The following is an 18,233-nucleotide window of genomic DNA, read 5'->3' on the forward strand; positions in this document are numbered from 1 at the left end:
GAGCCGTATCTGCATTGCGTTTTTGCACTTGCGTTTTCAACATGTTTTTGATGCGTTTTGCATTGTTTAAAAATGATTTTTCTTGTTGCTAGGCAAATTTAAAATGCAAAACACAGCACAAACACAATACATGCTTTTCTGCAGCTTTCCATTGAAGTCTATAGAAACAAAAACACAACTTTTTGCATTCAAAAAAGTCCCTGACCCTTTCCAAAAAATGCACCGAGTGAAACCGCACGTGTGAACATGTCCCTTAGGAAATCATGTTAAATGGACTGTACTGCGTTTCTGCAAAACACTGCAGAAAACACTTAGGTGTGAACCTAGGGTAAGACATTTAGTAGCAGCAGCATTCTTTTTGTATCACCTGTCATGATGGGGGTATAAACAAAAACAATAGCCCTTTATTGTACAAAAACATCAGATAATTACTACTATAAGGGGTTAATTTATACTGTGAAACCATGGAAGGAATAATACATATTGTATAACTTATGTCACACACATACCCATAAGTAGAATATACAGGTTATTTTAACTGGGAGTCAGACATAAAGCTACATAAAGGGTGGAGGGGGAATATAATCCTTTTAAAATGAAAGTAGTACTAAAGGCTGAGACCTTTGCACATATACTCTTTTTAAATATAAAAAGAGACCTGCCCAAAAGGTGGGAAAAAAGTAGTTACTATGGTAGCAGATATCATATAAGCCGGAGATTCTAAAAAAATCAATCCTTGATACCAAGCAGCAAAACGTGTTGACTTCACACACATGTCCAGTGATGCCATCTTTCCATCTGGGAATCTGCTGAGTTGGCTAGTATGCATTGCATGCAGTGTGAATATCTCCTAAACCGTGCAAGTTTAGAAGATATTCATTGTACCTAGAGGTAAGTCTTATTATAGGTTTACCTGTAGGTACTAGTTAAAAAAAAAAAAAAGACTTCCACTTTAACAAACCTGTCTGTAGAGTTAATACGAGTTGTTGAGTGTGCGCCGTGTTTAATGCGCATTAAAGGCGAGGTAAAAGCGCTCCCTAAAATCCCTTTCTGCTTTTGGCATGAATTTGATGAGCGTTAAAAACACACCCCAGATGCCTAGGTTTTCTTCTTCTTTTTTCTATGTGAACAAGGCCTAACTCCATGGAAACCACGACGCAAACACAACGCAAATTCGCTGAAAACATGTGCCATAGACTTGAATAGAAGGAGTTGAGAGAAGCTTCAACTCTTTACAAACTTTACATGAAGCTTTATTTTTGAAGTGCAGCGACTTTTCATGTTTTGATGATGTGAACAGAACTGTATGCTGTCCATAGTATTAATTGTAGACTGCTTTGCTAGGAGTTTGAGGAGAGTTAAAAAATGCACCTCAAACTCCTGCTTTTAATGCCAGTGTGAACAGGACTTAATACATCTCTGAATGTAATTGTCTTTATCGTCCATTGTGGGATTCAGTCATTCTGAAAGAGTCAGTGTTCTACTGCTACCTACAGGAGGTTGGGATGCTGGCAAATAAAAAAACAGTTATGTCAGCTTGGTATAACTCCACTTCTACCTAGAATACCTGTTTTTTTTGCTAGTGTCCTAGGAGGTTGGACGGGTTCTTGAAGGAGAAATGTGGGCATAGTAAAAAAAAAAATGTGCCTTTTCACATTATGTCCAGTGCACTGGCGGTGCGGATTCCATGCAGATTCAGTGCTGTTTGAAAAAGAGTCCTGTACGATTTCTGACGAGTGTGGTCTGACTCAAGTGCTGATTACAGGCTATTGACTTCTATGGAAACAGTTTCTAATCTGCATGTTTGCCAACAGGATAATATCCTGACCTGAACCTAATGTAAACCTGACATGAACCGCTGAACAACTACTGTGTCAATTAGCTGTGAAACTTGAGCTTCAATCCGCACCGCACTTGTGTGAATCAGCTCTAAATCATTCTTATATAAGAATAAATCCAATATATCGCTACTGAAAAAATGATTATACGCATATAATCTAACTTATGGATCAAACATAAAACAAGACCAAAAAAAAGAACCACACATTCAGCACTTTGCCTTATAAATCCTACAAAGATTTTGTATAGCCATAAACAATATAATAGCTGGCTGATCACCATAAATTCCCAGGTACCCTCCAATACAGCACACACCAGCCAGTCTCTCTTTAAGACAATAATCAGAATTAATGACGTCGGAGCTAAATCCAGGGTAGCAAGCTAAGTTCTCCCCTACTTTAGATTTTCATCAGGGACAAGTGGGGAAAAAAGAAACCAGGAGGCAACCTCCAATAGTTTATTACTGCTTTAATTTTCCGTAAAAACATTAAAACTTACACAGAACTGTGGCTTGCGTTGTACAAGCAAGAAAGCATACATAGGTTTTTTAGAATGCTCTTATGTTCCACAGGCTGGAAATGCGAAAGCGGAATCAATGTAAGAAGCCCAGGCCCGAACTGGGACAAAAAATAGGCCCAGGCATTTTGGACTGAGCAGCCCCAAGCCCGGGGAGCCTTTCCTCGGAGACCCGAGAATGTCAGGGCCTGGTCGCAAGAGCGACCTTTGCGACCCGGGTAGTTCCGCCACTACTGTCGGTAGGTTTTTGTTTAATTTTTTACAATTTTTTATTTTATTATTTTTTCTGGGAGAGAGAAGAAGGGAGTAAAGGAGGGAAACAGGAGAGAGAGAAGTATAGTAAGAAAGAAGGGGGAAGAGAAGACACAAGGCTGGCGGGGAGTGTGGGCAGGGCAGGCACAGGAGGAGAGGATGGGAGGAGGAGGAGGAGGGGCAGAACCAGCTTTCTATCTCCTCTCCCATCTGTGGTGGGCAGGGAACTGTTAGTACTGGGGACAGAATACCCTAACAGATCCCCCCCCCCGCAGCAGCTGCAGGGAGGGGGGAACCCAGCGGCAGCGCTGCAGGAGGTGGGGAGGGGGAGCGGCCACTAGGGGAGCCTACAGGAACCCAGGGCATGCAGGAGATGGATAGGTGGGGCGGCACATAGAGGAACCAGACCGTGCATTTCTCTGTTCCTCTGTGCCGCCTCTCCTATCCAGGCAGCCCCGGCGGTGTGCCCTATGGTCAGTCCGGGTCTGAAGAAGCCCCTTCCACCATGTTTCGTTGTGCTGATGTCATCAGGGACAGTGCCATTTTGCCTTATTCCATTTATACTCTTCTCACATAGCAACCACTTAACACTGAGCGATCTGGCCACAGAAAGGGTTATCACCGTCATTGTCCTAACTTTTACTATACCGGTGAGCTGCTACTATCACTCCTATTCTTACCGCCAGTCAGCGGTAAAGGGCCACAGCACCTGATATATTGTTCACACAGCCGATCCCCCTTTAAAGGGCCACTTCACCCAATGCCATTAGACACTTTTTTTCCCATTATATCGGCTGTTTAGGGGCCACAGTCTTGCTTTAACCTATCAAATTTTTAAAATTTATAAGATCATTTCGTTTTACAAAAAAGACCTGTTAAAATACACAGCCTTAAAGTACAATACAAAATACAAAATACAATCTGGATACAACCGTTAAACCCAATAATTGGAAATTAAACTATTCAAATCAATATTAAAACCTCCCAGACAGTCTCTGTAGCTCGTGGATTCATTTGGTTTCATTTCAAGACACTTTTGTATTTCAAATTTCCTCTCCTCCAAATGCCCTTTATTTTATCTATGCCATAAAATATTATACCTCTAGGGTCGCGATTATGGTGTTCCCTAAAAGATATGATTTTTTGCACTTGATTGCTATTATTGTGCTCCACTATTCGGGTGGCAAGGCGTCTGGTTGTCCTCCCTACGTATTGAAGCCCACAGGGGCATTCAATCACATAGGTGACTTATGTACTGTCACATAGGTAATGTATGTACTGTCACAGGTAATACATTGGTTTACAATATATTCCTTATAAGTAACGTAAGCTGAAAATTTTGATCTCTTCCTTTCTTTGAAGTGACTAGCTTTACACGGGACACATCTTTTACAACGAAAAACCTTTTTGGTCCAGAAATGTCACCCGATTTAGTGGTTCTGTTACATTGTGCACCAATTTATTTCTGAGATTGGGTGCTTTCCTATATAGGAATTTAGGTCTATTAGGCAGTATTGTTTTACAGGACCTTGCCTGTTTATATTTTACAGTTCCTTCTATTGCCTATTAAAACCACCTTCCCCCTGACATACTATTTCATCCTCAGGTCAAATGTGTGAATAGAGACCAATTTCCATTCTTTTAAGATTTTTTTTTTTATGTTTTCCTATCATATCCTTTTTCTTGAAACCTTCCTTTCAGGATACCATCTTGTTTCTTATATTCCTCCTCAAGGTAACAGTTTCTTTAAATCCTAATTATTTGTCCCTTAGGAATGTTACCTATCCACTGCAAAGGGTGAAATGGCTTCACAGTTCTCCTACACAAGCCATGCCCTCCTGACACATTTTGCCGCACTCACTGGGGCTTGGTCATAAAGGCTAGTTTTTTCCAGAGATCAATTACTTCATTCATTGATATGCACTTTTGGTCAGAGGGTAACCCGTATGCTTCCACCTGTTAGGTCTCCTTTTTGTCCATGGGGCATATACTACATCCTTGTCTGTCTCTTTTGCCTTCATTTTTTGTCAAGCTTCAGTCGTCAGGAAACCGGCCCTGCACACATTAGATGTGGTTCGGGGAGTCAAGGCTTACGTGAAGATGTCTGTAGCAATTGGGCAGTCTGATTTATTATTCATCCTTCCTGAGGGTCCTAGGAAAGGTCAGGTAGCTTCGAGTTTGACCCTTTTACAGTATATTAGTCAGCTTATTGACCCAAGTCTATGACTTGAAAGTTAAGGATCCACCTTTTCAAGTAAAGGCTCACTCTACTAGGAGTCTCTTAGGCCATCATTCATCAGGCGTCTGTGGCTCAGGTTTGCAAGGCTACAACCTGCTCTTTGGTTCAGACCTTTTATGAGATTTTACCTAGTAGATGTAAGAGCTGCCAGGGATGCTGCTTTTGGCCACAGTGTTTTTCAAGCTGTGGAGTAATTTCCTTGGGCCTGACAGTGGCTACTGTGTCTCCATCTCCTCATGTGCAATGCTTTGGGACCACCCAGGTAGTCATCATTATAGCCTGCTCTGTGTCCTGTGATGTACTCCCAAGAAATTAATTTTACAGGCAAGTACTAAAAAATATTTTTTTGTACAATCCCAATTCCAATAAAGTTGGAAATCCGTGTAAAATTCTACATAAAAATAGAATGAAGTGATTTGCAAATCTCAAATCTATATTTTATTCACAATAGAAAATAGAAACATATCAAATGTTTACACTGAGAAAATGTAAATTTTTTTTTAAGAAAAAAAGAGGTAATTTTGAAATTGATGGCAGTTGGGACAGTGTAACAGAAAGTTGGCAAAGTAAGTACTGTAGTACTAACGAGGAAGAGCTGGAAAACATTTTACAACTAATTTGAGCAATTTAGCAACAGGTCAGTAACATGACTGGGTATAAAAATAGCATCTTAGAGAGTCCATGTATTAGAAGTATGTTGGGTAGAGGTTCACCAATCTGTAAAGCTGTGTCTAAATTGTTTCAATTTCAGAATTTTCTCAATGAAAAACTGCAAAGGCTTTAAATATATCTTTATTTACTTTAATATCACTATAATATCTAATATGTGCTATAATATCAAAAGATTCTGAGAATCTGTAAGAATCTCTCTGCACAAGAGAAAATGCAGTATTGGATGCCCATGATCTTTGGGCCTTCAGACAGCACTGTAATGAAAACAGACATGATTTTGGTGATGGACATCACTGCATGGGCTCACGAGTATTTTCCAAAAATCACACAGTTGCCGTGCCAAAATGCCAGATAAAGCACTGTCATGCAAAGAAGAAGCCATATTTGAACATAATGCAGAAACGCTGCTGTCTTCTCTGGGCTCATTTAAAATGGTCTGTTACAAAGTGGAAAACTGTTGTGTGGCCTTCCGGAGAGGTGCCATCTGGCTTGTTATCAGCACTCCATTCAAAAGCCTGCATTTCTGATGGTAAAGGAATACATTAGTGCGTATGGAATGGGCAGCCTTAGAAAGGCATTGTCAATGCTGAAAGATACAGTATATCCAGGGTTTAGAGCGGCATATGCTCCCATACAGTTGATGTCATTTTCAAGGAAGGCTTTGCATATCTCAGCAGGACAATACTAAACTGCATCTATGACAACAGCATGACTTTGTAGTAGAAGAGTCCAGGTGCTTAACTGGCCTGCCTGCAGTCTATACCTTTTACCAGTTGAAAATATTTGCTGCATTTTGAAACAAAGAAGACCCAGGACTGTTGAGCAGCTAGAATCCTATATCAGGCAAGCATGGGACAACGTTCCTGTCCCAAAACGCCAGCAACTGGTCCTCCGTTCCCAGACATTTTCAGAGTGCTCCTAAAACAAGAGAGGATGCTGTACCATGATAAACATGGCCCTGACTGAACTTTTTTGAGACGTGTTGCTGCCATCAGTTTCAAAATTATGGTTTTCTTAAAATTACACTTTTCTCAGCTTAAACATTTGAAATGTTTTCTATATTGTGAATAAAATATGGGTTTATTGAGATTTTCAAATCCTTGCATTCTTTTTATTTTATGTAGATTTTTACATTTTCAACTTTTTTGTAATTTGAGTTGTACTTTCCATAAAATCTTTTTTGTTCTCCATTGGGAGACACAGGTCCTGCTTTGTGCACAGCTTGCTTACAAAACATAGACATGCTGGATAAAAGGCAGGGCTACATGAGGGCCGGGTTATAACTTTTTTTTTTTTTTTTTTCCTTTCTGTAGGCTGCAGTGTAACCCTTAGTATTTCAGAATTCCTAAATATATATACCTGCATTTGACTTGGTTACCACCTTTTGCAGCCCCATAATTGTGAGTGAAAGAAGCAAAACCAGGAGCCAATCAGATTGTATCCTGACAAGAAGCATGCTGGTGGTGGATAGATAGGTGAATAAAGCACAATGACAGAGGGATGAGCTAATCACTGTGCTACTTATTCTTTCACTGTCCAGTCAACAGGCTGGGCAGATCCAGGATGCCTTGGGCTCAGAGGAAGTAAGTTAAATCATACTGGCCATTGGAGTGAGAACATTTTAGCAGTAGAACAAAAAAAAGTACTGAGTGGAACAGCTCAGGTTTGAAGGTGAATATTACAGCAAAAGCTGGGCTATTCATTTTCATATTTACCTACTTGGCTCTGCTTTAATTTAAATTGCTTAACCGGCTCCCGCCCGGCCAATAGCACAAAGGCAGCCGGCAAAACACCTCGTCCCTCTGAGTGGACGCTATATGGCGTCCTTTCAGGTATGCGCGGTGCGCCTGCCCGCAGTGCCGCTCTGTGGCGTGATCTGTCACCGGCCGTGTACCTCGGACACGGCCGATGACAGATCTGTGTACCGGCCCTGTTTCCAGTACCATTTGACCTGCTGTGACTAATCACAGCAGGTCACATGACAGTTGTATACAATAGATGGCTTCCTTTCATGCCATCCATTGTATACTAGTGTGTCTAGCTGTGAATGGTCACAGCGATCACATGCACAAGCTGGGCCAATCACAGCCCTGCTGTGTCATGTGATTAGCCGTGGCCAAATCACAGCTGGGCACAAAAAAAAAACCCTGGATAAATTGATGTCATTCAGGTAAATGCTTGCTTATAGCAAAGTAATTCTTTGCTATAAGCAAATTGTGTAAAAAGAAAAAAAAAATACTGATCACTATGGTAACATTATACTACTTTGGTCATAGTGAAATATGAAAAACAAATCCTAGAGAAAATTAAAAAAAAAAAAATAAACTAATAAAAAAAATTATTATAATTTTTTTTTGTGCTGTCACCAGTCAGTGTGCCTGATCACTGCCATGCCAGTTATATAATGATGCTGTACTGCACTGGTAACAGTATGTAAAAAAAAAAAAAAATTGTGAAAATATTTTTAATTTTCCGAAAAATTATGACAAAATTTACAACTTCAAAAAACTCGCCATGCCTATAATAAAATATGTCGGACTGTCTACTTTGCAAAAAGTGGTCATTTGGGGGATATCTGTACTGTTCTGACATTCTTGGACCTCAAGAAATTAGATTGGCCATCAGTACTTCAGGATTGATCAATATTCAGATATATACCATAGTTTGTGAACTCTATAACTTTCCTACAAACTAAATAATACATCCTAATTTGGGTTATTTTCACCAAAGACATGTAGCAGAATACATCTCGGCCTAAATTTATGAAGAACAATTATTTATTTGCAAACTTTTATAACAGAAACAAAACAGTGTTTTGTTTTTTTTTTCAAACTTTTCAGGCTTTTTGTTAATTTACAAAAAATAAAAACCCCAGTGGTGATTAAATACCACCAAAAGAAAGCTCTAGTTGTGTGAAGAAAATGGTAAAATTTTAGTTTGGGTACAGTGTTGTATGACTGCACAATTGTCATTCAAAGTGTGAGAGCGCTGAAACCTGAAAAATGGCCTGGGCAGGAAGGTGTAAAATTGCACGGTATGGAAGCGGTTAAAACCCTTCCTAAAAACATAAAAAGCATATTTTTAATTTTTCTACCACACATGCTTGAATGAGCACTGACAAAAGCAAAAAATCCTTTGTACACACCTTTTGTGTGTGTGATTCCTGTTACTAGTAAAAACTAATGAATGTACACTTAACTTTGATGCTTACACTCAACATGCAGTCTGCAGTCATCTTCCTTTGTTGTGGCAGCTGCAGAGTAATCTTTGTTTACTAATCATAGGACAAATAATAAAGAATTATTGGGCTAAAAAGGAAAGTGCTTAGTTGCCATCAGTTTGAAGTAATAATTTTCACATTTCTTTACAGGTGAGGCAAAAAATCTGCTCCCGTACCCAGGACCCAACAAGATGAGAGACTGCTTTTGTACTGTGAATCTGGACCAGGAGGAGATCTTTAGGACCAATGTTGTTGAAAAGTCACTTAAGTAAGAAATATTTTATCTTCTATCCTTTTGGCTTTGATGCAGAAATGATAAACTACATTTTTCAAATTATTCTTCAGTAATTATTACTAATATGCCTTTGTTATCAATTGGTATCAGGAGTATCTTCCAAGCCATTTGCAATATGTGCTCTAAATGGAGGGAGGTATCATTACCCACCATGCATTCCAGCTACTGGGGGTTATCTTTATTTAAAAGAAAGTCATCTTTTTTTTTTTTGGCATCATTGGATAACTAAAACGGCAAACATATCACCAAATTAGTCTGAGTACAAACCATTTGTGTGCTTTAATTTAGGGTGAGGATTTCTTTTATGCCCATAGCATGACATGCTGGGAATTCTGTCTTCTTAACAGCAAGTTTCTAATGCCTTACTATAAAGTAAGTGCTTAAAAATTTTTCTGTAGTCAGTAAAGTTTTCTGCATACATTTTGCCTAACCTAACAGTCTATGTACACAGGAAGCTGTGGTTTTGAATAAAGAAAAAATCTGACACAAACCACACTGGGGTTCCTTTTTAACAATGAGTTAAGTGTGTCAGTCTAGTTTCCTTTTCATCCTTGTGAACTTGAGTGGCCTGCCTGCCATTGATGTCTGATCACCACTGTTTTCAAGGTATCTCGCGTAAGGCATTTTATCGACTTTTTAGGAGATGTGGCTTTAGAAAACTTATCAGAAGTTGGCATTTGAATAAACAAAACCTCTTACAAGGGAAACCACAGCAGTTTGACTCCTTGTTTTTGCATCATTTCCGCTGTTCACTTCTTCAGTAATGACTATTGCACAAGAGTCATTTCCGGGTAATGTTCTGCTGACGTGGCGTCTCTGGTTGACGTGGTTCTTTCAGTGATACTTTGCATCTTAGTTTCATTCATCTATCTTCGCTTCCTGGAATTTACCAGCTACAAAACATACCTACAGACAAAAGATTAAATGTTTTCTGTTACTGACATATGATGAGGTAGTAATCATAAGTCTGTACAGACACCCTGACACCTTCAAACATCCCACAGCAGACCCTTCCAAAAAAAGAATGCTGCGTTCTCTTCTGTTTGGGCAGACCGAATGCAGGGCAGCTGGGTGTAATTTCTGTCAGCTCTGCTGAAGCTGAGCAGATGCAGACCTGTCATCTGCTTGCTCTTCTCCAATCAGCAGGAGATCTTTAAGAGGATTCCCTGCTGACCAGAATACAAACCACTCATGTGAAAGGGCCCCTAGTCTCAGAAGTATTGAAAAATGTAAATACTGGTCTATACATTTTATTTAAAAATACCTTGTTTTGATTCTCCAAAAATGTTAAAGGAAAAAAAATCACTTTTATACTTCTGTCATTCCTGCCTGTTGGGACCTCCCCTGTCAGTAGCCCAATTTGTGGCCTATTGTTGAGGGCAGTGCTCAGTTCCCAGTTCAGTGTCTGCACCTGCCATACATAAACATAACAATCATTTCTAAACATATTTTTGGTTTTATGTGTTCCGCACTTTGTGGAAACCGAGGTGAGAACTGACACGCCTGTCTCTGCTTGTACTGCCTGGAGAAGCATTTGGTTAAGCATCGGATGTAGCCATTTAATATTTTTTTTTTTTTTTTTGTCATAGCACATGTGGTGTTCCATAGGCTAGCTAACCAAAAAGTTAGAATGTTTTTATAAATGGGAAGCAGATAAATATGAGGGCTGTTCAAGTCAAACCAGGACTTTTAATTTTACAGATATAAAAAGGGATGCTAGCGTGGCGGTACTACACATAGTAGTACGTGGCAAGTGTGTCCTATGACTGATAGGCGACGCACATGTCGTGGTCCAGTCCAGAGATTGTTAATCAAGATGCATGGAACAGCATGTGGTGATGAAGTTTCTTGTGAACGAAGGCATAAAACCTGCAGATATCTACAGAAGACTTCAAGCACAGTACGGTGATGAGACAATCAGCCGCATTAAGACATTTGAATGGTGTAAACGTTTCAAAGATAGAAAACTAATGAATAAAGCTCACGAGGACATGAGATCAAGGGCACCACATCCCAACCCATATAACAATTTTAAAACCTAGGTAATTAGATTTTTGGGGTGTCAAAATCAAGCAAACATATATAATTTCCATAAAACACATTTTTTTTTTAATTGAAGTAATGTCTAAAATCAGCAATTATGCAGATAAGAGTTAAAATCAAATACAGGTATCCATGTAATTCATGTTTACACTATTTTCTATTCAAAACATGTTTCACCAATCTTGGCTTCTTCAGATTACAGGAAAATTACAAAAGGATACCACTAGAAATACAAATGTACAAAGTTGTCAATTCAAGCATACATAAATATAATACACTGATTGACATAGAGCAATTTAAAAATTTGAGATTGGATACACACATAAACATATATACAAAATTTATATAACAAATTAAATCAATCCCATGGAAGGTCACTTACTGGAGAAAATGACCCATAAGGTTGATTCCCTTTAATCTAGAACAGTATTCTTCATGCATGAATGGACAGAACCCCAAACACAAAGTTGTAATGGTAACCACAAAATATGAAGCTGACACCCTCAATTTCATCTAGAAAAAAATCCAAATTATAAAAAATATAAAAAATGTTTGTAGGAATTTTGGATCTAGAAGACTATAGATTCAAATTGTTTCAAAGATTGACATATGTCCGTTAGTGACGATCCCAGCCATGGTGGTTCCGAGCCCACAGCAGTCATTTCTTTTGAACATTCAGCACGTGGAATGCCTGATCTTGGATAATGGACGCATAACCTGTCGTGAAATTGCAAGAGACTAATCTTTCTGTGGGAATGGTGAACACAATCATTCACAAACATTTGCATTTATCGAAAAGTTACTGCATGCTGGGTACCAAGACAGCTTTCTGCTTTTGACTAGCACAGAAGGGTTGCAGTCTGTATTACGGCCTGGTTTGATCACTAAGGGTGTCCCGTTTCTCTAGGACAATGCACAAGCTCATGCTGCTCACCACGCTACGTGCACATTACAGAAATTTGGCTGGGAGGTATTGCCACATCCCCCTTTAGGCCCAGACCTCGCTCGGAGTGATTTCCACCTGTTAGGACCCCTAAAAGAGTTCCTCGGAGGTCAGTATTTCAGCAATGATGATGAAGTGAAGCAGGCTGTCCTAGGATGATTCAGGCATACTGACACATCTTTCTATGCTAAAGTTTTACAAGCATTAGTTAAATGCTGGGATAAGTGTATAAATGTAGCAGGGGAGTATGTTGGAAAAAAAAAATGCAGTTTCCGCTTCTTGAATTTTTTTTTATTTTTAATAATTATTATTATTATATTAACTCAAATGTCCCAGTTTGACTTGAATGCCCCTCGTAATTAAGAGTCCATTTTCATACAGTCTTCAATTTGTTTTGGGTCTTCCTTTTTTTTGTCTAGTTTTATGAAATGGCCACTAAAAAAAGAATTGGGAGCAAAATAAAAACTAAATGAAGCCTTAAGTTTCTGTGAAACTTCTTTAGTTTTTTTGTGCCAGAGTAAAAAAAATGTCCATGTGCACATGTTGAAAGGTAGGTTCTCTGTATATTTTCTTTATACTTGTTAAAGGACTGCACCATAATGAAGATGAACACCTGTCTACTAGAGGTCTGAACAGACATTCTCGCAGGGCCCTCAAAACTGGGAGCAAGAACCTTTTTGTGTTCTGCTTTCATTGTGTAACTGAGGTTCTCTGTGTTAATGCCCATATACAAGATAAGAAGCTTGTACAAAAGTTTTCATACCTGGACTGATCGTCCTATAATCTGAGCGCTACTACACAGCTTTCAAGAGCCGATCATGACAATTCATGCAGCCATATCCGAAGGGATAAGTGCGAAAACTATCTTGTACGATACCAGATCATATGATTTTCATTTAATCAGTACAGTAGTTGTCCACAAATACAATACATTACTTAATTTCGAAATTTTTTTCTTTCGTATGAGAAGTTTATTATCCTTTTCGTTTTCAATATGGAGACTAGCATGCAAAAAAAAGAATGATCTTATGTACGGGGCATTAGGCAGTTTCAAAAGTGACAGCTGCTGCAAGGAAGAAGAATCGCCATAGAATAATACATGTTACACCCTAAATTTGAGTGTAACCTGTTGCTAAAGCTGGAGTTGGCCTTTTAAATTACAGCAATGGCTTCTTCCAACTTTAATACTGGTAAAATAATTTTTATAATACATAGTTTAAAATCTAAGAAAAATGCTAAACATGTAGATGTTGAATAAACAGCAAACCTTCCACCTCAGGCTTATTATATCATACTGTATTTACAATATTTGAACAAAAATGTCCAAACACAGTCCTAGTCTATGGCACTGTGATGGGCATTGGGCAGTCTCAAAGTGTTTTGGGAACCAGCAGTTCTCTTCAGGAGAATGTAAGTTGTTATATAATATTATATTGAAAACATTAGATCTGCCTGTGCGTTCAACCCATCTTGATTGCCCAGATGATGGTGGGGGGGGGGGGCAGGATAAAATCGAGAGAGCATTCCCCCATGTTGTAAATCTCAATGGGTTGTTGTACCACCTAACTTTCTTTAGGGGGCTTTCATGCATAAGAATACTTACTGTCTTGAGCACATGATCCCTCTTGTAAATAAGGGAGCTGAGAAATCCAAAAACTGGTAGTATGGAATAGAGGAATAGACAATGGGCTTTTATATAATCAATGAGATTCACTCAGGCTCCATTCACACTAGGGCATTTCAAATCACAGATGGAATTGCCGCGATTCTGGCCATTATTTGAAAGCGTACTGTAAAAATGTGAAAACTCGCTTTCTCATGTTTTAGATGCCATTCCTTTCAATTGCAATTGTGGCACGTTTGTGATTTGCGGTGATTCCGCCTGTGATTTGAAATGCGTTAGTGTGAGATATATCTGCGAACCAGGCAATTACCAGGAACCCCTATGTGATCCACAGAGAGTTGTAGAGTGTCATTATTACAATCTAGTCATATCAGGTGGAGTAGATACAAAAGCTTCCAAGGCAGGTTGTCCGATTTAATGCCAATGCCTTCAATTGCCCCCTCACCTCCGATGAATGGAAAATGCCCTACATGGTAATCGCATCATAATTTTTGTCTTTCGTTCAAAGTGCTTCAGTCTCAGTAATAAGGTCTCTAGCTAATGCAGCCAGTTTCTCCCTTGTCAGTAGCACAAGAGACATTACTTTAATATAAATCCAATGTGACCCTTGTGCCACTGGCTCCTGCATTAGTTTAAATCTTCGTCCTCTGATCTCCCTTCCTACTCCTACAAACACAATCTTCTAATGTGGGTAGGGTTAATATAGCCGAGGGACCTGTCATATGCACTCATAAAAAGTGCCAACTATGCCTACCCATTCCACCCACCTCGTATATTTGTAGAAGCTGTGATCATTGAATGGAGGACGGGCAGAAGAATGAAAGGTCCATCTCCTCCATTCGTAGATTATGGATCATTCATTGAAACTATAGGACAGCTTCTATGAAAGGAAGAGGTAGGTGAAAAGGTTGAGCATATTTGACACTCTCTTGGTGGGGTGTGTGTGTATGACAGGTCCCTTGATTCTTTTTTTTTTTTGATTAAACTTTACCTATCTTACATTAGAAGCTCTCTCATTGTAAGTAAAGAAAGTGGATGTGTTTAGGATATACTGTATTTATTGCTTTCACTAACTCCTTATTTTAAAGGAAACCTGTAATAAAATAGAAGTAGGCTGCTTTTGGCCTTTTCTAAAAATGCTACTTCCTTGGCAGTTATATTGACCTTGTGGCTTCATTACTTTGAGCCACAAATGTTCAGATTGGAAATTGTAACATTGCTCCTAAGTCACTGGCCAAATGCTTTCTCTGGGCCAGTGACTAAAAATACTAAATCCAGAAGCAGCCAGGGAAATGCCATTTTCAAAGGAGATCAATAATTGCAGAGCCCATAGTTCTCTTAGGACAGGTTTTTTAAAAACAAATGTTTAGTCTTTTTTTCTTCAAGTGATAATGGTTTACAGTTTAAAAACTGGTTCAGATTATGATAACTGGTGCATGACTATTTAGTGTTATATGCACATTTTTTAAATACAGTATATTATATAGAAAATATATCATTTGGTTTTCACGTCTCTTTAATTTTCCTTTTTTCTTTCTCTCTGCAGCCCATTTTATGGTGAAGACTTCTATTTTGAAATTCCAAGAGCATTCCAAAATTTATCCTTTTATATCTATGATAAAAATGTTTTACAGCGAGATCTCAGAATAGGTGAGCAGTCAGTGGCAAATGTCTGTCTTCTCAAATGTAATTGCTGTTCAGAGAGCACAGTTGTTTCACAGGACTTTCACAACAGGAGGACACAGAATTGCCTACACCTGTCCTGAAGTGTTCCACAAACTTGGCTTTTTTTTTTATTGTATAAATACAATGTCCTGACGACCTTGGGATGGGATTTCATCTATGCAAACTAATGTGAATTTCACAAAGTGCCCTTACCCTTCCTGTGTATTTTGTCTCTAAAGCATGTAACTCTTAACAACCTATCTCTACCTATCCCTTCAACATTGAAAGTGAATATTAATATTACAGTTGGGTCCATATATATCTGGACACAGTCACAATATTAGTTTTTTTCAGGCATTTGCCAAAACATATTCAAGCTATTAAATATGCTCTTATATAAGCTCTAAAGGAATTACAGCTCTTAAGAGTACCCCCTTTTTCAAGAGACCAAAAGTAATTGGGCAGTTGAATATGATCATAAACAAAATGTTGATTTTTAATATTTTGTTGAGAATCCTTTACTGGCAATGACTGCCTGAAGTCTGGAACCCATGGACATTACCAAAGACTGGGTTTCCTCCTTTCTGATGCTTTCCCAGGCTCTAACTGCAGCTGTCTTCATTTGTTCTTTGTTTGTAGGTCTTTCTGTCTTCATTTTGCCTTCAGCAAGTGAAATGCATGCTCAATTGGGTTGAGATCGGGCAATTGACTCGGCTATTGCAGAATATTCCACTTCTTTTCCTTCAAAAGCTCCTGGGTTGCTTTTGCAGTGTGTTTTTGGATCATTGTCCATCTGTACTGTGAAGCGCTGTCCAATCAACTTTGCATTTGGCTGAATCTGGGCTGACAGTATATCTCTCAACACTGGAGAATTCATCCGGCTGGCTGCTTCTGTCTTCTGTCACATCATCAATACACACCACTGACCCAGTGCCACTGGAAGCCATGCATGTCTATGCCATCACACTGCCTTCACAGTTTTACAGTTGACGTTGTGTGCTTTGGATCATGAGCTGTTCCAAGCCTTCTCCACACTTTTTTCTTCCCGTCATTCTGGTATAGATTAATCTTAGTTTCATGCATCCAAAGAATGCTTTTCCGGAACTGGTACGGCTTTTTTAGATGTTTTTTGGCAAAGTCTAATCTGGTTTTCTATTCCTCAGGCTTATGAATGGTTTGCACCTTGTGGTGAACCCTCTGTATTTGCTCTTGTGAAGTCTACTCTTGATTGTAGACTTTGACAATGATACGCCCACCTCCAGGAGGGTGTCCTTCACTGTCACTTCCTGTCTGGATTTTGTGAATGGGTTTTTCTTTACCATAGAGAGGATCCTGTGATCATCCACCACTGTTGTCTTCCATGGATGTCCATGCCTTTTTATGTTGCTGAGCTTACCAGTGCGTTCTTCTTTCCTCAGAATGTACCAAACTGTTGATTTGGCCACTCCTAATGTTGCTGCTATCTCTCTAATGGATTTGTTTAGTTTTTTGAAGCCTTACAATGGTCTGTTTCACTTGCATAGACAACTCCTTTGAATTCATGATGTAGGTTCACAGTAATATATGCCAAATGCAAATAACACACTTAGAATCAACTCCAGACCTTTTATCTGCTTAATTGATGAAGAAATAATGAAGTAGCATCCCACACCTGGCCATGAAACAGCTTTTGATTCAATTGTCCAACTACTTTTGGTCCCTTGAAAAAGGGGGGGTGGCTACTCTTAAGAGCTGTAATTCCTAAACCCTTCTTCCAATTTGGAAGTACATCCCCTCAAATTAAACCTGAGAGTGTGCACTTTCAGCCCATATCCATTATATAACTATAGCATGAATATGTTGGAAAAAAAAATTTAAATTGTGCCGGTGTCCAAATATATATGGACCTAACTGTGTGTGAGTACGTTTGTGTGTGTGTGTGTGTATATGTGTGTGTGTGTGTACGTGTGTATGTGTGTGTGTGTATATATATATATATATATATATATATATATATATATATATATATATATATATATATATATTATTTTTTAATATACTTAGATATTCGTTACCTCTCACATAGACCAATGTTCTTCCCTAAGCTATAGTTTGATATAGGCATCTACTATCTGGCCAGAGATGCCGACTCATAGATGACACAAGCATAGAAATCTTGGTACCTGTGTAGTTCTTGGCTGTTCTTGGTGTTTACAAATGTCTCATGGAGATCACCCCCTTTTGCAACCTCTTGCCTTTTATGATAATTATGTCTGAGTTACCAATGAGAGGAGAAAGAGAGGATATACTTCCAGAGTAGTAATTGTCTAAACCTAGGCAACAGTCACTTGAATTGAGCTCAAGGTATGCATTTTAGTGAAAAAAAGGTCTTTTTTTTTTTTTTTTTTTTTTTTTGTCACTGTTCCCTTAAATTGTGACCTATCAGGTATTCATTCCTACAGACTAGTGAAGTTACTGAAATGTCCACTGTAACCTAACTTATTCTTTACCCTTACACCATATTTTGCTGAACATTAACCATAAACGTATTCCTAGGGCTAATTCACCTGTTCCTGTCTCTTAACCGTAAGCTAATCTAGTTTACTGTGTGTTTTGAAAGTAATAGGGCTCAGTATTAGCCAATCCTATGCCAGAAAAATAACTGGGCTCAAATGGCGGCACTTAAAACTCATGATCCACATGGGATTCCAACGTCATTTCCACATTTTGTTACAGAATTCATGTAGTTTGCCTTACAAGTCCTAAAACTGAAACTTTTATGCACATTTATGAAACCTGTCTCAATTGCAAAAAAAAAAACCCCAAAACAGATACAGACTGCACTCTAGTCACCATGCCTGCTTTTCGCATGTCTGTGTTAATGAGGAAGAAGAAGGGATTTGCGGGTTAAAGCTTTATCCTCTGTGACAGACCTGTGCGGTGACT

The 18,233-nt window shown here is 38.8% G+C and overlaps 1 protein-coding gene across 1 annotated transcript in view; it reads left to right on the forward strand.

Moving 5' to 3' along the window:
• The window catches only part of RASA2 (RAS p21 protein activator 2), a 156,524-nt gene that overhangs the window by 43,119 nt on the left and 95,172 nt on the right, over positions 1-18,233 (forward strand). Inside the window, exons 2-3 of the mRNA XM_089683513.1 lie at positions 8,889-9,006; positions 15,190-15,293. Coding sequence (XP_089539639.1) covers positions 8,889-9,006; positions 15,190-15,293 — 222 coding nt within the window. The remainder of the gene's footprint in view (positions 1-8,888; positions 9,007-15,189; positions 15,294-18,233) is intronic.

This window comes from Staurois parvus, unplaced genomic scaffold (assembly GCF_062004578.1).
Source record: "Staurois parvus isolate SC_StPar_1 unplaced genomic scaffold, SC_StPar_1.0 ptg000312l, whole genome shotgun sequence".
Lineage (NCBI taxonomy): Eukaryota > Metazoa > Chordata > Amphibia > Anura > Ranidae > Staurois > Staurois parvus.